The sequence below is a fragment of the Terrapene carolina genome, unplaced genomic scaffold (genome assembly GCF_002925995.2).
Source record: "Terrapene carolina triunguis isolate 2854851 unplaced genomic scaffold, T_m_triunguis-2.0 Scaffold167, whole genome shotgun sequence".
NCBI classification, from domain to species: domain Eukaryota; kingdom Metazoa; phylum Chordata; order Testudines; family Emydidae; genus Terrapene; species Terrapene triunguis.
The window spans coordinates 325,785-352,471 of record NW_020664518.1 but is presented as its reverse complement, the minus strand read 5'-3'; the positions used below and the strand labels follow the sequence as shown (position 1 = coordinate 352,471).

Sequence of the window (26,687 nt, the reverse complement as noted above, 5' to 3'; positions counted from 1 at the left end):
GATTGTTGAAATATGGTAACCCTATTAGAGACTGAACTCTGGGTCTCCAGCTACTTTCTGTGGGAGTTGGGGGTTTTGTAGGCACTGGAGAAGGGTAATGAAGTGAACTCTAGCCCACCCAAAGGTTACAAATTGCTCACCCTCAGGGAGTGTGACCCGAGCAACAGGGAACCTATGGGAGCAGACCCAAAACTACACACCCAATTCCAGAAGCTTCTGGATTTGGAGTGCTTAATCTGCCTAGCAACAGTGATGCTTGGGGGAAATGTTTTCTATATGTAAATAAAGGAAATGCTCCTGACTGGAAAAAAAATAATAATGACCCAGACACAGCTCACTCCTACCTCCCCCCAGTGGGTCTCTTAAAGAGATATCTCCCTATTAGGCACATGGGTTACACACGCAAGGTTTCAGAGCGCACTTACAAACCAAGTGAGTGTCGCTGCTGTGCCGCAGTCCACAGCATCCCTAACCCCTGTGCTGGGCGTGAGTGAAACATCCCCTAGGCTGGGGACCTGGTCTGGCACGTTTCTTAGCTCAGCTGAGTGACTTGCTTTTTTTAAACGCACAGGTTTCAGAGCTGTTTGCTCCGGGGGGATACTGGCTCAGGGCACACAGGCACACACACTTAGGGAGCAGCTCTGCTGCCATAATGACTCTCAAGTGCATGCTCCGCAGGTCCGTGAGGCACACAGCTACTCTAGTTTGCATTCGCACAGCTAGGTACCCATGTGCACTGCTACCCAGTGGGAAAATCAGCCCCTTCTGTTTCAGGCCCAGCATGCCTCTGCCAGTTCAGGAGTGTTTCATTTAGGTGCACAGGAATTACACCAGGTCAGAACCATAGACTCGTAGGCCTGGAAGGGACCTCGAGAGGTCGTCTAGTCCAGTCCCCTGCACTCCTGGCAGGACTGAATATTATCTAGACCATCCCTGACAGTGTTTGTCTAACCTGCTCTTAAAAAATCTCCAATGATGGAGATTCCCCAACCTCCCCAGGCAATTTCTGTCAGGGTGGTTAAGCACTGGAATAATGTCCAACCTAAACCACCCTTGCTGCAATTTAAGCCCATTGCTTCTTGTCCTGCGCTCATGTAGGGAGCCGACCGAGCAGCAGCTCACAGGTGGTGCTCGCACGCCCTGGACACACCTGCGTCGGGAAGAGCTCAGGCCCCAGGGCGCTCCCCACACTTACTCTCCAGAGCGGCCGTGCAGCCCTGCTCCCTGAGCTGTTCTTCGTGAACGGAAATGGCGCGCCTGGTGGCCACGTTTTTCAAACGAGGCTTGGGTTTCAGGCAGTTGTCTGAAAAGAAGAGGAGACACTGTCACAGAGAAGCAGCTGCCTCTAGTGGAGCTTGCTAGGTCACTCTGCTGCTTCCAGTCCCCCCTCCGGGGGATTCAGCGCCTGGGTCACGCTAACATGGCAGCCTGGCTTTCCTTTTGCTGTGCCACAAACAACCCCCTCTGAGCCCGCTCCAGCTGCATGAACAAGCTGCCCCTGTGCATGGGTGGGAGCAACTAGGGAACCCGCCCACTCCAATGCGTGCAAACCAGAACTGAATCCAGCTGGCAGGGCTGCTGCTGAGGCCTTTCTGGGACCGATGCAAAGGGAGAAACAGCCAGGACACGGCCCCGAGCCAGCCAGTCCCCATGCACCCACTGCGAACGGGTTTGGACTGCCCCCGCTGGCAACACGTGACTCTAGTCTACTCCATGTACAGCCAGGGACCGAGCCCAGCCCTGCTGCCTGTAGGGCCCAGCAGCTGCTCTACACACACAACTGGCACCCAGTAAATCAGGTTTCAGGTTCATTTACCTAACTTCACTTAACAGGAGTAGAAGTGGCCACACAGGGCCTGGCCTATATCCAGCGTTACTGCAACCAGTGCCAGCACCGTGCGTGGACAGGGCCTACAAGAAGGGGTTGCTGTTTTTATGCCCGCCCAGCCCCAGCAGAGGGAGCTAGAGTCTATCGGGACTTGTGCAGCTCCAGAATTGTTTGCCGGGGGCCAGTCCGTTAGCCCTTTGCAGAGACACTGCTGGCCTGGGTATCACTAGGGACCTGGACTCTCTGCTTCCAGGCTGCGGCTGATGGGCCAGCAGTCACCAAACCCAGCATTCTCCTTATTAACTGAGCACCCGATGCCACACCAAACCCAGCAGCCCAGAGCAGCACTGAACGCCCGTGTTTCTATGCTGACGCTGAGGCAAGATGCACCGGCTGGTGAAGCGTTTCTGGCTCAGGAGGCCAGAGTAGCACACTTTGGGGCCTGGTCTGCGCTTAAAATGTAGGTCACGAGAGCCACCTGGCTCAGGGCTGAGAACAATCTGCATGTGTGAGCGACACAGCTCTGCTGCCCTACTCCTAGGAGAGAGACAGTGGGGTTGATGAGCGACTGCTTCTGTCAACCTCACTACCATTGCTCGAGCTGTCTCTGCACTGGGGGGTTACTGCTACAGGCCCCAGAGCACAGCAGCCTGGAGGCACTGCGTGGCACTGTTAGAATGGCGGGGGGGGGAGGGGGGGGAGTTAGGGGCAGGAGCAAGGTGCAACCTTGTCCCTTTTTAGTTACGGGGCTCTGTCCTTGGCCGACCCGAGGCCTGGCACAAGTGAGAGAACCAGACACAGCCCAGGGGACAGGGGTGCAGGGAAAGAGGAGTGCTCAAGCCCACAGGCCATCCTGCCTCTTGGCAGGTCGATGGGAGAAGAGAACCGTGACCAGGAAGAATCTGGATCCAATTTGGTGGTGGTGCAACTCCCACGGACACGCCGAGGGAAGAATTTACAGGGGCCGTTATTGCTGGAAAGTCATTTGCCTGCTCAGCTGGAACAAGAACAGTGATTGTTACCTGCCTGCGGGAAGCACTGGCTGAAAGCAGAGCAGGACGGGCCACAGACCCACTGTGGGGCCCAGTCACAAGTCAGCCAGGGACCAGCTGGAATGCCGGGCTGAGACAGGAACTCCCAGCACAGGCACCTCCCTCCTCACCAAACTCACCCAGCACTCACGCGCCTTTGTGCGTAGGCTTCCCCTCTGCTGGTGCAGACATGCTCCGCCCCTCTGTCAGCCACCCTGTGCCTCCCCCACACTGCATGTCCCAGCCCTGTGTCCGCCCCTTCCCGCTGGCTACTGGACACAGCTGGGTGTCCATGTGCCGACATCTCGGGTTGTGTTTACCAAGTGAGCGGGAGTGGAGCCAGAGGGAGCAGAGCTCTCCTGAGCCGGGCCTGCGGCAGGGCACCACCGGGGAGCCCTCAGCTCTGTGCCGCGGTCAGGATCTAGAACCCCAAGAGCTAGAACTCAGACACTAGAACCACGTACTTTTTAATTCACCCCACAGCTGTCCAAAGGCTTGCTCGGTCCCACACTGCCTCGGGCTCTGCTTAGGGCAGGCAGGACACAGGAAAATCCCAGGATGGCGCTACCTGCTCTGGCACCCCAGCCAGTTCCTACTCCCTGAACTTCTAGACTCGGGCCCTCAACGCAGGCAGAATTCCATTCTTCACTGAGCCCCCCGGACGTCTCTGCTTCACCGCCCCCACGCCCCGTACCTGCAGCGATTGCATCGACGCTGTCCCTGCTAGCGCCTGCGTTGCTGATTCTCCTTGGGGCAGGGGCAGGCGTGACCCTCCCGGTCCTGGGCAAGCTGCTGCTCCAGCTCTCTCGGACCTGCTGCTCCGGGGGGCTGCTCTGCTCTTGAAGGACAAAGGAGCGCCTGGGGGAAGAATGGAGTTCAGAACACTTGCCCTTGAGCTCGGCATTCAGCTGCTTCCCCAGGGCCTTCCAGGAGCGCCGCACGTCGCTGGGCCCGCGGCTGGGCTCGGCCGCAGCTCGGCCCGCTGTGTCGGCAGGGCCGCTTCGCGCAGACGGGTCTGAATGGGAAAGCAAGGGAGAGACGTAAGTTGGCCCCACTCCTGGCTCAGTGGGTCAGCAGAGGGAGGCAGGCTCTGCTTTCCTTGCCCTGGCTGTAGTACAGGCTGTTGTCCCAGTAATACCAGCCTCACATCTTCAAAGCACTACCCCTCGCGACCCGTCGGAGGAATACACTCCTCCAGGAGGAGCCTGGGGGCGTGCCAGCTCCAGCCAGCCTGTACGAACCAGTGCGGGATTCTTCCTGAGGGGCTGCAGCTGCCTCGAGCCCGTGGAAAGCACAGCTCCCTTTCTAGCACCCAGTCACCATTGAAAGTCACTATAGCCCCTGCTCTGCCCAGCGTGACGGCAGCGCACGCTCCACGCACGGGCTGCGCTTGCCAAGAGAAGGGCCCAGTCCTGCCTGCACACCCCCACTGCCCTCACTGGCGTCTCACGGGCCTGTTTTACACAGGACCTGTTCTTTAACTTCTCTTTCCTGGGAAGAGAGATTTCAATATTGTGGCCTCTAGTGCTAGTGATGGGTGAAATGGCCTTCCTGGGTTTCATCCACCATCAATGCAGCCACATTGGTCTGTGAGGGGGATACGGAGGCAGAGAAGGCATCCCCACGGGGCAGCCACCAACCCCCAGCCACAAGCTAAGTGCTCTGGCCTAGGGGCAATCAGCCGAGTGCCCCCAACAAATGTGGCTGGGCATGTCCTGTAGGGCTGGGCTGCGGTCCACACACAACCCCACGGTGCATGGCTGGGAGGAGCAATGGGGGGACCCTATTTTCCAAAGGGTGGCTTTAGCCTCTCATCCCCCAGCATGTGGGAGCTGGGGGTACAGCCCCAGATAGCTGTGTGTGACAGGAGCAAGTCTGGGCTTCCAGCCTGTCCTGGCAGAGCGGGTCACGTTGTCACCTGTCTGCGCCCGGCAGGGCAGGCTCCCCCCCACCCCCCGTCTGGTGCTCCCAGTGGGACGGCTGGCACTGAGCGTGCTGCCCCTGCTCGGCCCACACAGCCCTCCCCTGGAGGACCCCGTGCCTGTGCCCATGGCCGCTCCCACCCACCGCCAGAAGGCGCCCGCGAGGAGAGACCTACCTGTGGACATGGAGTGTGTGCGAGATTTCAAGACGAGGGGAGGGGAGCCCGCCGAGCTGTCCATGATGTCTCCTGGAAACACAAACATCCGCATTCAGGGAGCAGCACTGAAAGCTCAGCTCTCTCCTGCCCCCCCCCCCCACGCACTTGTGGGGTTGAGCCCAAGGAAGGATCTGTGAAGCCGCTGGGCTGAAAGCAACTGACGGCCCTGCTCTGACAGGGCCTCTAGAAATGGGCTCTGTGCTTAATGGCCCCCAGGGCCCCGCAGCCAGCAGGCTCTGTGTATAGGTAAGACGTGAGGGTCCCTTTGCTGCCAGCCCTGCAGGCTCCCCGGGGATGTGAGTAGGGTTGCCAACCCTCCAGGTTTGGCCCCGAGTCTCCCGGAATCGGCATCGGCCTATTGAAAGCAACCCGGGAGATTTTAATGGGATATTTTAAGAAAATGACATTGTCATGTTGGGGGAAAAAAATCTCCCAGAATAGCTTCAGTCAGAGTTGGCAACCCTAAATGTGAGCCAAGCCAGGCTCTTGCCTCTCACACATTGGTCCCAGTACTAAAGATCCTGCAGCGCCCCCTACTCCTCGTCCACACAACCCCCCCGCACCTCCCCTCTGGTTGTCAGTGGATTTGCAAGGAGGTAACTGCAGGGTAGCAAATAATTCTATTCTTGCTCCATGAAAGGAAATCACCTCCAGCGCCCCCTCCCGTGGCTGGGCTGACACAAGTAATCTTAGCACTTGGCTATATGAGAAGTTGGGATGCAGCAAGATCTGGAATCACTAGACAGCCACTAGCTACTCCCCACTACAGTGAGCTGACCCCCCCCATCCCTCGCGGACACACCTTAGCTTGCTGCTCACTAACGTCCCTTGTAAACAAGCCCTTAGAGCAGGGGTTCTCAAACTGGGGGTTGGGGCCCCTCGGGGTCATGAGGTTATTACATGGGGGGGGGTCGCGAGCTGTCAACCTCCACCCATAGACTTTAAGGTCAGAAGGGACCAATATGGTCATCTAGTCTGACCTCCCGCATGATGCAGGCCACAAAAGCTGACCCCCCCACTTTCCCTTACCCCAAACCCCGCTTTGCCTCCAGCATTTATAATGGTGTTAAATATATAAAAGGTGTTTTTAATTTATAAGGGGGGGTGGCACTGAGAGGCTTGCTTTAGGAAAGGGGTCACCAGTACAAAAGTTTGAGTCACTGCCTTAGACACAGCAGCTGGGACTGGGACCTGGGGGAGCAGATCTGGGCTGTAAGGAAGAGCTTTGAGAGTTTTCAAACACAGGCACTGCTAAAAGCAGAACTGCACCTTAAACCCTCCATGGACTGCAAACCTCTCCCTTCCAACCTTGCCCTATGTCTTAGCAAGAGCCAGGGGGCTGGCCCCCAATAACCCAGCTCCACAGCCACGCTGCCGCTAGGAGCGCTCAGGTGCCAGATCCCCTGGAGAGTCAGCCCGGGAGCCTGAGTGCAGAGGGGATAACTGAGGAATGGGTTTACCTAGCTCCAGGGAAACATTGACCTTAAATACTGTGGTGGGGGAGGGAAACGTGGGACCTGGTTTTCAGAAGCACTGAGCAGCCCCGTGCTCGCTGGCTTTGGTTGGAACTGTGCGCTCAGGGGTGTGATGTGTGATCAGGCACTGGACCCACTACGGGGAGCGGGGAGCTGGCCCTCCGCTAGCGCCTCACAGCTCGGCTGAGGCCTGCACTGGGCCTTTACACGGGCATTATACTACACAGTGCCTTTAAACCACTCCAGTTACACAGGCTAACCGCCCCCACGGGGGGACAGGCTGGTGTAAGGGGCCTTTTTGCTGGTTTAGTTTATGTCACTTGGAAGAGCCACACCAAACCCAAGCCTTCCGCTGGTGTAAGTGTGTCCACACGGGCCAGTCGACTGGTGCAGCGACAGCACAGCTCCATGTGACGACGTGGTCACACCTGGCTGCACGCTCTCCTAGCAGGTAGTTCAGACTCCTGCCATCAGGCCTTGGTGCAGAGCCAGGGATTTCCCCCCGCCCGGCTGGCACGGCTGGAGTGCAGCGTATGACCCCTCCCGCCTCTGGCGGACGGGCTACTTTTCAATTTGCCTGCGTATTTTTATGTGGGATCTTGCCTCCTCCTGCACCAGGGGAGTTACCAGCTGCTCAGTTTGGGAATGTTGAGCTAGCAGGTGTGTGCTTCTTCCCCTGGGAATGCCATAGGGACTGGCACATTGGGATTGCCCCCCACGGACCCCAAGGCTGGGCACAAAGTTACACACATGGCCGGGCACGGCTCTTCTCTGGCACTTTTCAGCATTTGCTTTCAAGGCGTGTTTACACAGGAGCTCAGTATCATTAGCTCCAGTTTGAAGTTGGGGAACTGAGGCTCGGGGGGGTGAACTGACTGCTCCTGTTGCTGGGCAGGTCAAGAGGAGTTCTGCCCCTGGCTTTAGGGGAGCAGGCTCTGGCCCTTAGCTGGCAGCAGGCCTGCAGGATCTCACGCCCTTTCCAGCTGTTTGTAAATTCTGAGCCCCAGGACACAATTCGCCAGAGAGCTGGTCACTTTTCTATCTGACTGGTTCGAGGTGGAAAATGCCTTTTTGACCAACACAAAAGCGTTTGGAATCATTAAAAAAAAAAAGTAAAAAAAAAAGGGAGTTTTGAATCCAAATTTGTGTTGCCTGGGCCCAGAGTCTGCCACGCTGGCTCTGGCCAGTACTGGAGATGTCAGACGTGGAACCCCTCCCCCGGAATGCCCCCGGCCTATTGCAGAGAAGGGGGAATTCCTGCCTGTCTCCAGCTGGAGAGCTGATCTGCCCGGCCCTCCACAGGCCGACTCCAGCGAGGAGTAAGCCTAGACCTCTACAGGAATTGCCAGACCCCTGAGGATTGGTAGAGGAATCACCTATGGACCCAGCCTGCTTCTGTGCTGGGATTGGAGAGCACAGCGTCCCGGCAAAGCTGGCAGGAGTAGCCCTTACAGAAGGGATCTCCCCCATTTCATCTCTGCTGCTCCGCTGTGCAGCTCCCCAGGGCGCTAGCGTCGGCAGCCACTGCTGTTTGAAGCACCATGTTGTCTTAGAGGAGGGCTACCCACCACGGGGGTTACCACACCACTGCCTATCCTAGCATTCCCGCTGCTGCTGCCGCCACTGCCCCCTCCAGCGTAGCAGTGACTGGAGCAAGGGAGGCAACTTTGGGGACAACATCCCAGTGCAGACCAGGTCAGTGGGACATTCAGGAATGAATGATGGGGCTGGCCCTAGGATATTCAACTGGCCAAGACCTCGCAGGGAAAAGGGCTTGCAATTCCGGGCAAGGCAAATAACGGCAGCTCTTCCCCAGGGCGGGAAATGCTGCTTGCATATGTTTTTAATGGGTGGTTTTTGTGGCGTGCCTAGCATCAATCTGCACCAAGCCCTGCCAGAGACCTTCTGGGCCCTGACACCTGCTCTGAGCTCCTCCAGCCTGGCCTGAGACCCAACTGCCCTGATAAAGACTGGCAAGAGATAGGATGCATCCAATGTCACTTACCATCTGAACCAGCTTTTTTGATCTCTCCTTCTTTACTCTGCAAAACAAACGGAAAGAAAACCCCATCACGGGCAGAACCTCCTGCTAAAACGTCCCCTCCCGCACGAGGGCGCCTGGAACTGCTGATGCTGCTAACCGGAGGCTGAACTACAGGGAGGAAATGAAGACAGGGACAGCTGAGGCTGAACGGGAAGGAAATCCCCCATGACTGTAGCAGAGACTTCCTGGACACAACACCGGTTGGGACATTTCCAACTAAACTGGCCAAAGCATCAGCAAACCCGCCCTAGGAAACCATCCTGCCTGAGCCTGGGGATGCAACCCGGACGGGACCTGGGGGAACATTCCCCAGCAGCTCATTTCCATGATCTTCACCTGAAATGTTGTAGGGACGGAAGAAGCCAAACCCTCCACCCAGCCACGGCCTCCCCCGACTCCACTCAGTCTGGGTGTAAGCATCTGGCCCAGCGGCCGAGGCGACTTTCCAGGGAGCCCTGCTGGGGAGCTAGCTACTGTTGTGGCCATTGGCTGTCTCACGCTTGCCCAGCAGGCTTCCCGGGATTCCCTGCTGGGAAGGGCCAGGCTCTGGGAAGAGCTTCCTCTCCGAGCCCCAACACGGCTAGGGAAGTCAGGAACATGGCCACACCCCCTGACGGCAGCGGGCCGGGCTGGCAGTGCCGGGAGAGCTCACCCACTCTCCAGCAGAGTCCTGGGCACTGGGCACATGGCGAGAACTTGCCATTGATAAAGGCTGATGACAATCATCTCTCCTGCCACCCAGACTCCACTCTCCTTGAATACCCGTATATCTAGTGTCCCTCACAGAGTCACAGCGACCCTCGGGAACCCTGGTTCTCCTGGGACAGAGGCTTGGGATCTAGACCAAATGGAAGGCCAGGCCGTTTCAGTAGCGGGTGGGAGGGGAATTCTGACCTTCAACCAGCCCCACTGCCAGGGCCCTCGTGTGCAGTGGGGGATTCCGTAACTTCCTCTCCGCACTGGCAGCTATGGACTGGAGCTCTAGGGCCACTGGGAGAGAGACAAATCAGCTGGACGCCCACTGTGCAAACCCTGGAATTACAGCAGCTCTAAGGAGGCCTCTGGGAGAGCCCAGAGATGATGCTGCCTCCATGGGCCCAGACCGCACGCAAGCCCCCTGCAGCATGGACGGGTCAGCGGCTCCCCCGGACACGCAGCAGGCTTGGAAAACGTAACTGACCATTACAAAGCTAGCCTCTTCCAGCGAGGGACCAGGGCAAAGATCTCACACGCGCTTCCAAGGGTTGCTGCTGGGTGAGCAGCCCTGCTCCCAGTGCTGCCTGGGGGACAGGAGGAGATGGGGTCTGAAGGTACAGACCTGGCTCAGAGCTAGCAGGGCGGGTTGTGGCCTGGGGCCAGCGCACGAATGTATGAGCACCCAGAGGGTAAATGAGCCATGGCTGGAACAGCAGCTCCCTGTCCTAGAGGCTGGCAGCTGTAAATGAAATAAAGCAACTGACGGGAGCAGGCTGCCTGGGCAGCTCTCACAGCAAGGGTGCCTCGGGAACATGCATTTGTTACAGGGCAACACGCCCTGAGCACCCATCGGAGGCCGGCCCGTGAGAGGTGCTGAGCGCCCCCAGTGGTGGAAGGGAGTGCGGCGGAGCTGGTACAACTGGGCTATTCAGGAGAGTTGGCTGCATCACCTGGCGAGTGCTTACTCGAAAGTGACGTCAGAGAGGCGTGGAGAAGAGCACCGGAGGAGGATGGTGCTCAGCGCAAGGCACTGAGACGGGGGAAGTGCTACCATCAATGACACCTGTGGACAACACTACACTGGGATAGGGCCGAAATAGTGCGGAGGGATTGAGAGGGGTTAGAAACACAAGTAGGAAATAGAGGCCAGTCTGGGCCAGTGCAGTCCAACCCCCGGTGGGGGGACAGGCTAATGCACTGGCAGTGACTGTGGACAGAGGCAGATTTCCAATGTGCTCAGGGTAACATCAAAACCCAGTGCAGGGGCATCGCCGCCCGGGAGCAGGGAGGCGACAGTCTGAAAGTACGGGACACCGGTGAGGCTGCTCTGAGAATACTGGCCTCAGTCGCACCACCAGGCAATCCCAAAGAGCTAAGCAGCCAGGAAAGGGGAGTGAGGAAGGAGGCAAGGTGAAGGATCAACCATCACTGTAAAGTCAGTGACCAGAGCTGTGAGTGGGAGGGCACGAGAGGCATTTCTACAGCGGGGACCCACTCATGTCAACGGGATTCTTTCCGCCGGCTCTGAATCAGGCCCCGTGACAGTAGAGGAGTTCGTGGGCTGGCTAAGGGGGCACTGCAGAGAGTGAAGGCATGAGATGGAGCAAAGGAAAAACAAACTGCGAAATGGTCTCTACGGGGAGAGGTGGAAATTCCATTGCTTGAGTCATCTAGAACTGGGCAGCGCAAAGCCCAGGAGAATGGACCGCAGGGAACAATTCTGCCCTGGGTGCTGGCATGGACTAGCCTTTCCCAGCGTTGGCTGCTAGGGTGTGTTCTCGTGGGACCATCCACTATATGGGCACTGGCCCTGCGGCAGCCCATGCTATATAATGAGGCCTTCAGACCCAAGGGCAATACCAATGCTCCCAAAGAGGGAATTCCCTAGCGAAAACGCAGGGGCAGCTCTTGGGGAGGTACAGGTAACGCTACAGAAAGGCAGTTGATTAGGAATCAAGCATCCGGAAAGATCAGCCTTCGGGAACATTCAAGCAACCGACGCCAGGGCCTGCCTCCCCCTGGGCACACAGCAAAGGAGGGAAGAGTAGCCCCTGCTGCTCCCTGCCCCTCCAGCTCTGCAGCAGATCATCAGCTCATGAGAAGTCAGGGTTGCCCAACCTCTCCCCAGCCACAGGCCATGCTGCCAACGTGCCAGGAGGCTGAGGGCTGAACCTGCATGTGATTGAGGCAGTCGGCATGGCACCAGTGGCATTCATACATGATCTCAGCATGACCATGGCTGTGCTGCCATAATAGAGAGGAGGCCAGCCATCGGAGGCAGTTAGCTAGCAGGACGACCTGCTGTTGCTCTAAGGACTCAGGAAAATCCTGGGCACATACAGGGGTTAGACAAAGACGTGACACCACAGCAGACAGGTCTAGATGGGCTCCAGGACAGAGATCTGACTAGTCACTTCTATTTGCTGGTCCTAGGCCGATCAAACGTGTGTTTCCTAAGCGTCATATGCAGAACAGCATTCACCATTCTACACAGGGGTACCTGAGCACCTTCCAGTAGTGCATCTAGCAACATGACTATGAGCGGTCCCATGTTCGTTCACCCAGCCTGTGCCTGGGGCAGGTGCACCATGGAGGGTCTTGTTTCAGTAGGGCTATTTTGAAGTTCTATGTTGCTCTGTGTGTATGCTGGCGAAGGCAAGGTTAAGAAACATGGCTGGCACGGGAGCAGAAGGTGGGGAGGTTTGTGATGACCCTTAGCTCCTGGGGGAGTTCCAGGACCAGGCCCGAGAAAGTTCTGCCTCCCGCATAGACGAGCTTCAGCCTTGTGGCAGAGAGTTCCACTGTGCCTGAGGAGCAGGGCTGTTGACTGTGACATCTTCATCCCACAATGTTAGTGGATACCCTGGGCATGGACCACTCGAAGATAAGGACTGAAACCGCAAATCGGATTCTTTTTCCTATGGGAAGCCAGTGCAGAGAGCAGGTCTGGTGTGAATCTGCCTCACTGAACCTGCACAAGATGCACTAATTCTTGCTGCTTGTGGGCGGTGTCAGGACATGCTGCTGACCTGCCATTGACATGTAGATGGGGGCAGCACCCGCGGGTCCCCAGTGGGCTCACCATGCTGGATGCTGCCCAAGCACACAGGGAGACACCCTCTCTGCCCAAAGAGCACCCCCCCCCCATGACTGCAGCGAGCAGCCCCACTCCATCCCCTACAGGGCTGACCAACACGTACATACGTGGTGCTAATGAGGAGCAGCAATGCAGATGCTTAATGAAGGGCTTCTCTCAATTCCAGAGGGAGGCAGGGAGAGCTGTTCCCACAATCCCCTGCCGTTCCCAGCAGCGTTTGAAATATTCATGGACGAGGTGGGGAAAAATGCATTAAGCCAACACAATGCTGAGTCCCCAGAGCTCCCCTGGCTCTGAGGGCTTCCATTCACCTTTTGCTCTTGGCCCCTGTGGCCTTTCAAGGCAAGCCTGTAGGCTGGCACCCTCCTTGTCAATAGCGGCACATGGCATTGCAGATTTTCACAGGGCAAAGTTGCAACACAGCCTCTTAATTTGTGCCCACAGATCATAGAGTCATCGAATCATAGAATATCAGGGTTGGAAGGGACCTCAGGAGGTCATCTAGTCCCACCCCCTGCTCAAAGCAGGACCAATCCCCAACTAAATCATCCCAGCCAGGGCTTTGTCAAGCCGGGCCTTAAAAACCTCTAAGGAAGGAGCTTCCACCACCTCCCTCGGTAACCCATGCCCATAACAAACCACACACGTAAAAGGCAGCACTCAGCTATCCACCTGGACGCCTGCCATCAGCAGCGGCGAAACACAATTATTTGTGCTTGCAAAATGAGAGGATATTGCTGAAAATCAGGGCAGCTGCATTACAACAAAGCAAGATTGTGGAGTCCTGGTAGATTCTCAAACTGCCCCTCGATTCTCTAAATAAAGAGCTCACAGGAGTTCTCCTCTAACAAGCCCTGCTTCAAGCCACATATCACCTCACTCACCTGGAGCCGCTAGCCATGTATGTTAAACACAGGCGTGACCCCCAGACCCCTCAGTGGCAAAGGGCACACCATAGCGTGACACATCAGGCCTGACCCACTCATTGCCCAGCACACTGTCGTCATCAACTGTACCTAAAAGGTGGCATGTAAAGTCTCATACACAGACTGGTGACACGCTGGTCCTGATAATCACTGCGCAATGTATGGACAGGCTGCGTACAAAGGGTTAGAGATGGAGGCTGGGAATATGTTCAGAAAGCCCAACTCGCCCTAGACAAAAGGAAGGGGGATTTACTTGTCTGACCAGCTTGATCACAGAGAACAATGAAAGGTACATTCACATAGAAGGTAAACAAAGCGAGCAAGTGGGGGAGAGGACTGCTTAATGATCATGACGGGCTGGAGTCTGCACCCCAAGAAGCCATCCTGGCTCTTGAAACAGAGACAATGGGGTAATAGGAGCCGGGGCAAAGGGACGTTCAAGTCATTCATCTCCTGAGGGAACAAAGAAACCAGTCCTTGGAGTCTGTGAGGGCTGGGTCCTGGCTGGAAAAGCCCGTCACACTGGAGAATGCTGACAACTTGGGGTAAGGAAGAAACAATGTTAGGCAAAGCTACATCTTACTGAATTCAGTTTTAGATCCTAGAAAGAGTGTTCTGTTTTGTTTGTAACCCTTTCGTAGCCAGAAATCACTTCCTTCTAGGGTCTCTGTTAACACACGTATTCGTTTGATTACACGCCATCTCCAGGCTGAGCATGTAACTCCAGCTGAGCTACCAAGCTGGTGTGTGCACTGGCTCTTTGGAGGCAGCGAGCTTGGGATTAGCTCTGTGAGTGTGTGACAAAGCAGGGAGTTTTCTTGTTTCCAACGGTTTGCATGCAGAGGGCGTGGGACTCCATTTCCCTGGGTGTTACTGGTTTAACGAGGTGGTGGGAGAGGGCGTTGTTTGTTACAGAGGGCCAGCAAACGGCCTGGAGAATGGATACCCCAGCGACTGGTGACCTGGTGACTGGGAGGCCCCACTTGGGAGTCACAGCTGGTTCTGGCCAGTGGGAGGACAATGGGCTGTGGAGGGAGGACCCCTGTGACCTGACCAGCTGGTTCCAGCCAGAGGGAAAACAAAGGGCGGATGAGAGGAGAGGCTAAGAGGAGAGGAGACCCAGGCAGCCTGTTTACCTGGGACAGAAGACAAAGGACAGACGCAGGACTTGGGGGGATGGTGATATCAGATGCCCGGCTGGGAGCAGAGAGCAGCCAGAGTCCCCCTCGAGGCTGGAGAGACCTAGATGTGCTGTGCTGAGGGAGGCCAGGCCTGAAGGCCCGGAGAGTTTCCTGTGCTGGGCTCAGATGCTCAATAAACTCTCCTGTTTTACACTGGCTGAGAGTCACTCCAGTCTCAGGATGGGGGTTGCATTATTCCCTCTGGATGTGGTGGCCCGGGGGGCCCATGGCGAGAGACAGGCGTGCTGAAGGCTCAGAGAGGTGGGGTTCCAGGAGGTGGAGGGGCCTACGGCTTAACCCCTGAGAGAGAGTGGACCCCCGAGAAGGGCTGTCGCACTGAAGGGGGTTCCTCCCAGGGACCGTACGGAGCCGAGAGAGAGCACAAGTCCTGTGAGTCCGTGACAGAATGTCCAGTCAGAGGGATGGGCCACTTCAGGGGAGTCAGTTTGGGGGGCACTTGGGACTGGAGGGGCTGTTGGGGTCACCCTGCAAAGAGCGCCCAGGCTGGTGGAAGCCAAGGTGACACCATTGTGCTGTGAGCATGCTGCTGGTGGTGGGGCTCTGAGCCAAAGCTTCCCAGTGCAGATACCCAGGGCTCCAGGGCAGGTGGTGACGCAGCCCCTCACTGGGCTGGGTGAACCCCCAAAGCCTCACAACCAGCCATCAAGGTTATTCGTTCCATGGCAAACGCTTTACCCGCTCTCTGCATTAGATGAGGTCCCAAAAGCTGTTGCTGTATCAGTTCTACAGACAGTTCTGCTGTATCAACATCCCCATCTGCTAACGTGCCACGGGTTTGCCATGGAGCGACTGCTCTGTCAAATAACCTACTATCTGAAGCAGTGAGTTCATGGCTGCCTGGAACACACCACGCTCTGGGAGATTTCCTGCTCAGTTAACGGGCTCGTCTCACAAGGGTCTCAGACCAGAAAGGATCACTAGATTATTTTGCCAGCTGGAGCAATTGTCACACTGCTGGCACATCCCTTCCTCAGTCTCCCCACACTTTTGTTTTCACAAATGGTGAATGGGCGGGTTATGCTTGTGCACTGAGAAGAGAGTACACTGTAGCAAACAGCTACCCCTACACTGCATGTGACCACGTCACGACAGAGGGCACAGAACTCACTGCTTGCCGGCCATCTCAGCTAATGGAGAATCACCACTAGCTGTTGGCAGTGGAGGGCCTATGTCACACAGCTGTTGTTCCGATTGCATCCAGTAGAAGGCAGCGGTGTACTCTCACACATGCCAGGCCATTGCAGTACTCTGAGCACGTGGCCAGTCTGCTGTAGTTTAATTCTAACAGTGGGATGGGAAGGGTTCGGCATGCTGGTGCTCTTTGCTTATTGGGGGCCCATTCCCCTCATGTAAATGGGGGGGTCAGCAATAAGGCTGGGGGGGGCTGGGTTCCGAGCTGCACCTTCCTGCTGGCTAGTCCATGCAATGCTGACTCTTCACCTGTAGGCGAGGAACACTTAGTGGGGCAGGGGGAAGGGTGAGGGAAGGGTACGTGTGTGTGTGTCTCTTTCTCCTCTCACCTGCTTCTTCTTCCCCTCGGACGACAGGACTTTGGTGACCCCGATCCGGTGCAGCATAACATGGACGCGCTGCTCAAAGGAGCTGGGGATCTCCCCGTCACTCTTCTCAAAGTGCCGCCTCTGAAGGGCAAACAGGACAAACCCGGGGGCATGCTCAGGTGGCTCTTTACAGTCACCAGGGCCCCCACCCCCGTCGTGCTGGGCAGCCAGAGGCTGTGCTGCCTGGGGTGGCCCCGTGGCTTTCAGCCGCCTTTGAGCCCTCCCAGGTATGGGCTGCAGAACGGCAGAGCCGTGGGGCCCTGGCTATGCAATGGTATCTTGGCAGGCTGTCCTGCGAGTGGCAGCACTGCCGGGGTTCCCCATGGTGCTGCATGCTGCGGCTCTGCCCCATATGCCATGTCCGCCCCCGACCGCTGCATGGCCTTGTGCCTTGCCCCCTAACCCCCACTGCAGCCTTCTGCAAGGCCTGCTCCAGGGCTCCTCCCCCAGCCAGAACCAGGCCCCTTTATCACACTCAGCCCCTTCCACCTGGGTACAAGGGTCAACGGGAGGGGAACGTACCCCAGGGGGTGAAGCAAGATCTATCCCTCCCCTCACGTTGCCCAGGCTGAGGGCAGGTTTGCCAAGAGACACGCCTACCCCATGGCAGTAACTAATGGCACCAGGCGAGTCTGGCTCAGGACACGGTGTTTGTACATCACTGCTGTGCTACAGCCCCCCTTGGACAGGGTGACCAGACAGCAAGTGTGAAAAATCAGGACAGGGGGTGGGGGGTAACTGGTGCCTATAAGACAAAGCCCCAAACATCGGGACTGTCCCTATAAACCGGGACATCTGGTCACCCTACCCTTGGCGCTCCCTCTGGCGCGTTTGCCTAAGATCAGTTCCCCCACCCAGCTGTATCACAGCAGCTAGTCCCAGTCCTTGGCTGCTTCGGGCTCTTTCTGATCCTCTGTCGCTGGGGATTCCCCCAATCATCCCCCAGGCAGGAACAACCAGGGACATGCGCAGGAGCAGGGAGGGGCCCAACAACAACAGACCCCACGGTGCTGGATTGGTTGGGGCCATCTGTGCCCCCAAAGTCCCCTGCCGCTTCCCCAGGAATGGAGCAGGGAGTCAGCCCCACGTCTACACCCGAGCCCATCTGCAGTGCAGACACCAGCCAGGACTGGCTAGGTCAGGCCAGGACTTGGGGCCTGATCCAAACTAGCCTGGGGTCAATGGGAGTCGTCCCACGGATCCCTGCGAACCCTGGATCACTCTTAGGGTGCCCCTGCTTGGAGACACCAGGCTGGGGGGCCAGGCAGTCTGAGAGCTAGAGAACCGGCCTCCATGAACAGTCCCCTTTATATTCGCTGCAGCCCAGGCCGGTCTCCTCTCTGCCAGGGGGGTACAAACCTCACACATCACAGAGCTTCCAGATTCCCGCTCTCTGCTGCGCTGTTACTGTAGCAAAGCACCTGCTACAGCCGGGATGACCCGGGCCCCTACACTCAGGACACCCCTGAACTGGGGCAAGTGCCAGGAGCACAGGCTCCCGGGGCTAGGAGGGGGCAGTGGGGAAAGAGGGCTGTTACCTTTTCATGTTTCACTCCTAAGGCCTCTTCGTCCTCGCCAGACAGGAGTATGAGTGACTGTGACTTGCCCTCTCGGGAGTACTTGGGCCTGACCCTGTGGGCGGCATCGGGGGTCTGGCTGGGCTCTGCATTGGCCCTGGGCTCCACGGCAAGCCCACCCTCTTCGGATTTGCTCAGCGCCTTCCCAGGCTCCCCTGCCTTACTGGGAGGCTTTGAAATGTCACTGCGCGTGGACTTCCTGCCGTCCGGCTCCTTCTCGCACTTCCAGCCCCTGCTGGACTTCGGCTTCTTCAACGCAAAGAAGTTCCCTATTTTCTTTTTGAAAGTCCGGGTGCCAGACGGCGCGAGGGGGGCTGAGCCAGGAGAGATCCCCCGGGGGGCTGGGCTGGAGCAAGAAGAGGAAGCCAGGAAAAGAGTTAGCACAGGTGCTGATCGGAGACATGAACTGAGAGCAGGTACCAGAACCACTGTGCCCCCAATGCCAAGAACTGCGCCAGGCACCTCTCTGCTGCCAGCCTGCAGCCTGGGGAGTCAGCCCCCAGGGAAGGGGCAGGAGAGGAATGGCTCCACGGCAGAGGGGACTCACCATCCTCTTGGAAAGGCAGTTGGCTCGGTGGTCTCTTGGCTGTTTCCTTATCTTTGAATTCCCCCTGACTGCTGGGATTAGAAAAATCAGTGGGGGAGGCATGGTGGAGCGCAGCCTCGCCCCAGTCCTCGCCCTCGCAGGGTGCCCGGCAGGCAGCAGGATGGGAGGCTCTGGGAAGGGACTGGGAGATGGGGGTTGGCATGGCAGGATCCCCACCTGGGAGATTCATTGCAGACACACGTGGCTGCACATTTCACTGTCTCCCCTCCGGGAGCTTCGGCCGCAGAGGTGCAGCCGCCTCTCACTCTGGACTGTAGCTAGCCAGGCCGGGGTCCTGCGCTCAGCTCCTGTGCTAACCCTGCCCCAGCCCGTCCTGAGCAGCCGGCCCTCAGCCGCTCCCCGGGGCCCCACCGCGCCACAGTCTCACACTAATCAGCCAGGATTTCTGCCCAAGCAATTCAGTAACTGCGGTAAATGAAGAAGTTTCATCCCCAGTAGGTCAGACGGCTTCGAGAGGCGTGGCTAGTCCCAGAACCACCCTGGCTGCTGCTTCCCAGGCCCGGCCTGAGGCAGGGATTAGCAATCCTGACACCACCGTTCCCTCCCCCGGCCTCCTGCGAGGGCAGCGGCTCACCTACGCCACAGGTGCTGCCAGGTTACAGGACAGCTTTCAATCAAGGCGGGGGCAGAGGGAAGTGGAGAACCAGGAGCTGTAACTGACCGTAGCAGCCCTGGGTGGAGATCCAGGCTGCACCAGTGACAGCCCCAGCGTCCTGGCTCAACCTGCCCTGGGACGCATGCTCAGCGGTATCCTCCTCTCCTGGCCGGGAGCACGGAGGGGACTTCCCAAGGCCTCCCACTTGGGCAGGCGTGATGGCAATTTTCCTCCATGGCTGACATGGTCCAAGAGTGTAGAGATGGCCACGCCCCCTAGAGGCCATCAGTAAAGAAGAGTGTGTCTAGGCGGCACGTGGAGGTAGCCCGGGGTGGTCGCACCATGCCAGCTTTACTCCAGCTGGTAGCAGACACAGGACTGGAAAGCTGGCTCTTCCACGTCTTTACATCCCCTCGGGCGCAAGGACCGACAGCTGGTTCTGTAAGAACCGCCAGCTTCCCCCCGGGCACCGCCGCTTTCAGCGCCGCTGTCTGTGATGAGTGCCCGTATCCCAGAAGACATCCTCCTCTCCTTCCTCAGCACAGTCTGCTAGGTACAGCCCCGGCCCTTTAAAATTCCCTCTTCCCTGCAGTAACACTGAGCTCCTGGTGGACAGGTGCTCTCTGCCCCCAGGATGGGGACAGGACAACAGCTGGCTGTGTATGAAAACCTAACTACTGCTACTTACAAGGGCTGGTAAAGCCCCTGGGCAGCCAGGCTGCGTGCGGCTCTCCTTATTACGAATGGGGCGTGCATTTCAGAGCCGGGCTTCTGCCAAGTTCAGGGGATGTCTCGATCAGGGAGCACCTCCGGCTCCCGGTGCGGCAGGCGTGCAAGCAGGATGCACGAGTGGGGGGGGGGGGGGCAGAGCTCAAGACTAGTTTCATCAACAGGGATCACTACCGCTAGCTGGATGGAAAGCTCAGGTGATAAGCTGCAGGGAAACACAAATCAACACAACGGCAGGGAAGAGAGTCCTGCTCAGCAGCAGGCTGCTTGTGGGAGGGGGTAACAGCAAGGGCCAATGAGGAAAAAAGAGCCTGGCGAAGGATAAGAAAGGAGAGCAAAGGAGAGAAAATCGGGCTCAATTTTGACTCCTCCTATGTGGGGGGGAGGAAGGGGGGGCAGAGTTTTGTTTGCGAACACACCTGAGCTAAGCCCTGCACAGGCCATGCTGCGGGTTTCGAAGGTGTGCCCCTAGCGATGCTCAGTGCTTCCTGCCTTCTCAGCCCCAGAGAACAAACCCTCCCGGAGCCTGGCAGCCCCATTGTGGAGGTGGAAACGGATGCCGGGAGTGAGCTGCCCGAGGACACACAGTGAGTCTGGGAGGACGACCCAGACGTTTTGGGCTTCCAGGTCCCAACTGACTGCATTCGCTCACTCTGCCCTTGTACACTGATTTCCTCCCAACGGGCCATGGGCTTGGAAGAGCTAGTTTCAAATCCCAGCGCCCAGCCTGGTGAATCAGCCGACCTCGCCTCACTTCTCAAAGGCCGCATTCTGGCTGGGACCCCAAAGGGAGATGCCGACTAGCTGCAGAGCCCACTACACTCATTGTTAAGTCTAATGGTGTGAACCCCAGTGTCCTGGGCTCATCCCAGTTCAGGGAATTGCATTCTGACATCCTAAATGCCCCCTTGCACTTTCAGTTGGACTTGGTGGGCCCGGTCCTCAGCTGGTATCAGATGGTAGAACGCCACTGAAATCAGACCAGCTAAAGATCTGAACCAGATTCTTACTCAGTCCCTGACCAAAACTGCTGTGTTCCGTTGCTGTGTGCTGTTAAACAGTTGCTGTGTTGCACCCAAGACATGAGTGCATTTCTGCAGTGGGTGACATGATCCCTATAACATCCTGCACCCGACACAGGTGTTGTGAGAATTTGCTAATATGTCCATTCAGAGTCCTAGAGGAACGGTGTTTAAAAGCATTAATGACTATTAATTAGTAGTGACCTGAATTTCAAACCATGCAAGGTAATGTTACCCCAAGAAATGACTGAGGACGATTCCCCAGTTTATGCATCACTAGCTTGTAAGCCAGGCACCTCTTGATGCTAACTGGCACGTGGCCTAAAGGTTACAGGAATCCCCTGGGCTTGGTATGCACATTCTAGTTCACAAAATGCCACGTGAGGGCTCTGAAAGCCAGGGTCACACTAGTCATCGATACTGTTGCGAAATGCACGTATAGCTGTCGTGTAAGGAGTTGTGTATAGACACTGACAATTCCATTCTTACAGCCTGCATCTAGGGACTGGTCACTGGCAAAGGTGAAAAGCAGGTTTGTTGTCAGACAAGAGCTGTTTGTCCATCTATCTGTTTACATGTAAATTGAGCATTGTCTGGTTCACAAGGAGCAGCCACTGGCATTCTAAGCTAATAAAGAGCAGAGGGGACTTTATAAGGAAAGTAGCAGGAAGAGATAGACAGTGGGGCAGGATGGGGGAGAGGAACCCTGTATTGATGTAAATATCAAAGGCTTGTTTTGGCCTATTTTGGGGGGGCAAAGAGGACACCCTGGAAGGGGATCCTTCACCGAGGAAGTGAACGGGCAGGAAGTTTGCTTCATGAAAAGGGATCCCAGCCAGGCTTGGTTGAAAACACTGGAGAAATCTTTGGGTGAGACAAGCTTCTTTAGACAGGAGGAGAACTTGTGAGCTAAGTTTGGTCTCTAGAAAGTGTGTTATTGATTTTATTTGTAACCGTTTCCAATATTCTTATTCACACTCACTTGAATCTCTTTGATAATAAACTGATTCTTGTTTTCACTATAACTAGATCAAAGAGCTGTGTGTTTAGCTAAGGAGGTCCCTCGTCCAGTTTTGGCCTGGACAGACCTCTGTTGGGGTTGTTTTTCCCCCGTCTGGTACTGGGACAAACCAGATGTGGCTTTGTCTGGTAGCAGACGGAGGATGCCCTTTATAAGAGCACGCCGCTTCGCCCCCTCCGTGACCCCAATTCTCCAGTGTTCTGGGAACATAGGAGTGGCCACCTTATGTTTAGCAGAGCTGTGTTCTAAGGTGTAACTATTGGAACGGCAGGTGATTCTGTGTGTGGTCAGTGGATCAGGGACTGGAGGACTGGAGGCTGAGGCCTCGTGGGTTGGTACGTGTGTATCACAGCCTGTACACAGACAGCAAGGCCCGCGGACGCCCAGAAGGCAGGGCTGGTGTTGCCAGAGAGCTGACCCCCAGCGGGCACAGCACAGTGGGAAGCGGCACAGTAGCAGCGACAGTACTGAATACACCTCGTTTACTTACGGCGGTTCCTCTTGGATCAGCTTCTTGGTAAAGAACTCCTCTAGCCCTTCATCCACGCAAGTAATGCTTCTGTCCTCGTCATTCTCAGACGGGGCGGGCTGGACCTACGAGCAAGCGCCACAGTCAGAAGAGCGCAGTGCTGCAGAAGCAGGGAAAAGAGGAGGCGAGAGGCGGGGGAAAGCTGAATTCAAGGGGAGCGATCCCAGGAGAAAGTGACAAATCACTCCCGGACGTTCCTACTGATGCAGCTGCTTTTTAATTGCACACGCACATACACCTGTGTATACATTTGCTGTTGAATAATAATAAAATAGCAGTAACAGCAACACCCCCTAGCTCTTACCTAGCCCTCGTCATCAGCAGATCTCAAAGCTCTTTATAAAGGAGGGCAACATTATCCCTGTTTCACAGAGGGGGAAACTGAGGTCCAGAGACTTGCCCAAGGTCTCTCAGCAGGCCAGTGGCAGAGCCGGGAATATAACCCTGGTCTCCTGAATCCCAGGACAGCGCTCTATCCACTAGCACACTGGTTCTCAGCCAGGGCTGTGTGTACTGCTGGGGGGTACATCAGCTCATCTAGAGATTTGCCTAGTTTGTCAACAGGCGATATAAAAAGCACTAGCGAAGTCAGTTCAAACTAAAATGTCATACAGACAATGGCGTGTTTCTACTGCTCTATAGACTATACACTGACATGTAAGTACAATCGTTCTATTCCAATGGATTTATTTTTGCATGATATGGTAACAAGGAGAAAGTCAGCGATTTGTCAGTACTATTGTGCTGTGACACTTCTGTATTTTTATGTCTGATTTTGGAATCACGTCGTTTTTAAGTGAGGTAAAACTTGGGGTACACAAGACAAATCAGCCTCCTGAAAGGAGTACGGTGGTCTGGAAAGGTCGAGAGCCCCTGCACTAGCTCACATGGCCTCCCTTCAGTGCCACATGGCCGTGCATCAGAAGGGACATAAAACCCCCCACTCCAGAATAAGATCCCAAGCCAAGCGCTGCTTCCAGCATCGAAACGGTTTCTCCCGTTACAGAGCGCACAGCTGCAGGCCTGACAGTCACTTCAAACCCTCCACAGCACCTCCCGGCTGTTCTCAAACAACCCTGCCTGCAGGCTCAGAGACATACACCCAGCCTGGCCAGGCTGGGGCGATGTCTAGCTGCCATGGTGTACTTTGCATCAGCGTGTTTTCTTCTGCGCCTTTCCAAGAGCTTGTGCTTGAAGCCAAAGCCTGTGTTGTGTCAAAGCTTCCCCTGCCATTTTTCTGCAGCGTTTCCAGCTGCTCGGCACTAGGTCTGAAAATTGCCCATGTGGTGCTTTTAGAACTTGGCTGCCCGTTAGCTCATGCTTGGTGACGTTACCAATTAGAGATTGCACCCGGTTCCAGGGTGATGGCCAAGAGCAGCCCAGTCTTCCTCTTCCCAGCAACAGTCTTGGGGCACGTGTCCCAAGTGCCACATTTCAATGCTTTCCCCTGGACAGCAGGAGCCCGCGTGTTTCATTTCACTTTCGATTTAATGGAAAAGCTCCAGGACGAGGGCCCAGGTTTTAACACCCTACGAAAACACCCCACCGAATACAGATTGCGAATATGGCGAAAATTCTAGGCCAAAACTGGGTGACGTCAGAGCTGTGAGGAGTCAGATCATTCGTAGGCCTTACTGTCTCCAATTTCTGGTCAGCGAACCCATCCATCTCACACTCTGAGTACTTGCCCTGGTTCTGGATTGCTCTCCTCAGATCATTTGCCAGTGTTTTGCCCCGAAACGTCCTACACAGCTGGGGTTGGAGCAAGAAATGTCATCATTTCCTTTAGGAGACTATTCCACGGGCTATGGGTCTAGGTGCTATGAGTCTTGGCTAGTTATCTTAGGTGCATGTACACAAACGCAAGAAGCGTGGGAAACAAGCAGGAAGAATTGGAAGTCCTGGCACAGTCAAGGAACTATGATGTGATTTGAATAACAGAAACTTGGTGGGGCAGTTCACATGACTGGAGCACTGTCATGGGTGGGTATAAACTATTCAAGGACTGGTACGGGAGGAAAGGTGGAGGAGTTGCATTGTATGTAAGAGAACAGTATGATTGCTCAAAGCTCCAGTTTGAAACTAGAGAAAAGCCTGTTGAGAGTCTTTGGGTTAAGTTTAGAGGCAAGAGCAACAAGGGTGATGTCGTGGTGGGCGTGTGCTATAGACCACTGGATCAGAAGGTTGAGGTAGACGAGGCTTTCTTCGGACAACTAACTGAAGTTTCCAGATCACAGGCCCCTGGTTCTAATGGGGGACTTCAATGACCCTGACATCTGCTGGGAGAGCATTCCAGCAGTGCACAGACAATCCAGGAAGTTTTTGGAGAGTGTTGGGGACAAATTCCTGGTACAAGGGCTGGAGGAACCAACTAGGGGCCATGCTCCTCTTGATTTGCTGCTTACAAACAGGGAGGAATTGGTAGGGGAAGTAGAAGTGGGTGGCAACCTAGGCAGCAGTGACCATGAGATGGTTGAGTTCAGGATCCTCACAAAAGGAAGAAAGGAGAGTAGCAAAATATGGACCCTGTACTTCAGAAAAGCAGACTTAGACTCCATTACGGAACTGATGGGCAGGAGCCCCTGGGAGGCTAATATGAGGGGAAAGGAGTCCAGGAGAGCTGGCTGTATTTTAAAGAAGCCTTTCTGAGGGCACAGGAACAAACCATCCCGAAGTGCAGAAAGAATAGCAAATATGGCAGACGACCAGCTTGGCTTAACAGTGAAATCTTCGGTGAGCTTAAACTCAAAAAGGAAGCGTACGAGAAGTGGAAATTTGGACAGATGACTAGGGAGGAGTATAAAAATATTGCTAGAGCTTGCAGGGGTGTAATCAGGAAGCCCAAGGCACAATTGGACTTGCAGCTAGCAAGGGATGTGAAGGGTAACAAGAAGGGTTTCTACAGGTATGTTAGCAACAGGGCCGGCTCCAGGCACCAGCTTCTCAAGCAGGTGCTTGGGGCGGCCGTTCCGGACAGGGGCGGCAGTTCCAGGTATTCGGCGGCAATTCGGCGGACGGTCCCTCACTCCGCCTGGGAGTGAAGGACCTCCCGCCGAATTGCCGCCGCAGATCGCAATCGCGGCTTTTTTTAGATCGCGATCGCGGCTTTTTTTTGTTTGTTTTTGTTTTAGCTGCTTGGGGCGGCCAAAACCCTGGAGCCGGCCCTGCTTAGCAACAAGAAGAAGCTCAGAGAAAGTGTGGGCCCCTTACTGAATGGGGGAGGCAACATAGTGACAGATGATGTGGAAAAAGCTGAAGTACTCAATGCTTTTTTTGGCCTTGGTCTTCACTGACAAGGTCAGCTCCCACCCTGCTGCACTGGGCAACACAGTATGGGGAGTAGGTGAGCAGCCCTCAGTGGTGAAAGAACAGGTTAAGGACTATTTAGAAAAGCTGGACATGCACTAGTCCATGGGTCCAGATCTACTGCATCCAAGGGTGCTGAGGGAATTGGCTGATGTGACTGCAGAGCCATTGGCCATTATCTTTGAAAATTCGTGGCAATCAGGGGAGGTCCCGGATGATTGGAAAAAAGCAAATGTAGTGCCCATATTTAAAAAAGGGAAGAAAGAGAACCGGGGGAACGACAGACCGGTCAGCCTCACTTCAGTCCCCGGCAAAATCATGAAGCAGGTCCTCAAGGAATCCATTTTGAAGCACTTGGAGGAGAGGAAGGAGATCACGAACAGTCAACATGGATTCACCAGGGGCAAGTCATGCCTGACCAACCTGATTGCCTTCTATGATGAGATAACTGGCTGTGGATATGGGGAAAGCGGTGGATGTGATACATCTTGACTTTAGCAAAGCTTTTGATATGGTCTCCCACAGTATTCTTGCCAGCAAGTTAAAGAAGTATGGGCTGGATGAATGGACTACAAGGGGGATAGAAAGCTGGCTAGATCGTCAGGCTCAACAGGTAGTGATCAATGGCTCGATGTCTAGTTGGCAGCCGGTATCAAGCAGAGTGCCCCAGGGGTCGGTCCTGGGGCCGGTTTTGTTCAACATCTTCATTAATGTCTGGATGATGGGATTAATTGCACCCTCAGCAAGTTCGTGGATGACACTAAACTGGGGGGAGAGGTAGATAAGCTGGAGGGTAGGGATAGGGTCCAGAGTGACCTAGACAAATTGGAGGATTGGGCCAAAAGAAATCTGATGAGGTTCAACAAGGACAAGTGCAGAGTCCTGCACTTAGGACGGAAGAATCCCATGCACCGCTACAGGCTGGGGACCGACTGGCTAAGCAGCAGTTCTGCAGAAAAGGACCTGGGGATTACAGTGGACGAGAAGCTGGATATGAGTCAGCAGTGTGCCCTTGTTGGCAAGAAGGCCAACGGCATATTGGGCTGTATTAGGAGGAGCATTGCCAGCAGATCTAGGGAAGTGATTATTCCCCTCCACTCGGCACTGGTGAGGCCTCATCTGGAGTACTGTGTCCAGTTTTGGGCCCCACACTACAAGAAGGATGTGGACAAATTGGAGAGAGTCCAGCGGAGGGCAACGAAAATAATTAGGGGGCTGGGACACATGACTTATGAGGAGAGGCTGAGGGAACTGGGGTTATTTAGTCTACAGAAGAGAAGAGTGAGGGGGGATTTGATAGCTG

The 26,687-nt window shown here is 55.7% G+C and overlaps 2 protein-coding genes across 2 annotated transcripts in view; both read right to left on the bottom strand.

The window, feature by feature from the left end:
- The window catches only part of LOC112122754, a 37,637-nt gene extending 19,994 nt beyond the window's left edge, over window positions 1-17,643 (bottom strand). Inside the window, exons 1-8 of the mRNA XM_026653886.1 lie at window positions 17,605-17,643; window positions 15,960-16,079; window positions 9,017-9,098; window positions 8,480-8,626; window positions 4,958-5,029; window positions 3,554-3,874; window positions 2,851-2,937; window positions 1,196-1,303 (exon numbers count right to left, since the gene is read on the bottom strand). Of these exons, the coding sequence (XP_026509671.1) occupies window positions 1,196-1,303; window positions 2,851-2,937; window positions 3,554-3,874; window positions 4,958-5,029; window positions 8,480-8,626; window positions 9,017-9,098; window positions 15,960-16,079; window positions 17,605-17,643 (976 nt within the window). The remainder of the gene's footprint in view (window positions 1-1,195; window positions 1,304-2,850; window positions 2,938-3,553; window positions 3,875-4,957; window positions 5,030-8,479; window positions 8,627-9,016; window positions 9,099-15,959; window positions 16,080-17,604) is intronic.
- A 113-nt stretch (window positions 17,644-17,756) lies between these two features.
- LOC112117217 (capping protein, Arp2/3 and myosin-I linker protein 2-like) overlaps window positions 17,757-26,687 on the bottom strand; it is a 104,800-nt gene continuing 95,869 nt past the window's right edge. The window contains 2 exon segments of the mRNA XM_029912032.1: window positions 17,757-17,921; window positions 22,036-22,143. Of these exon segments, the coding sequence (XP_029767892.1) occupies window positions 17,757-17,921; window positions 22,036-22,143 (273 nt within the window).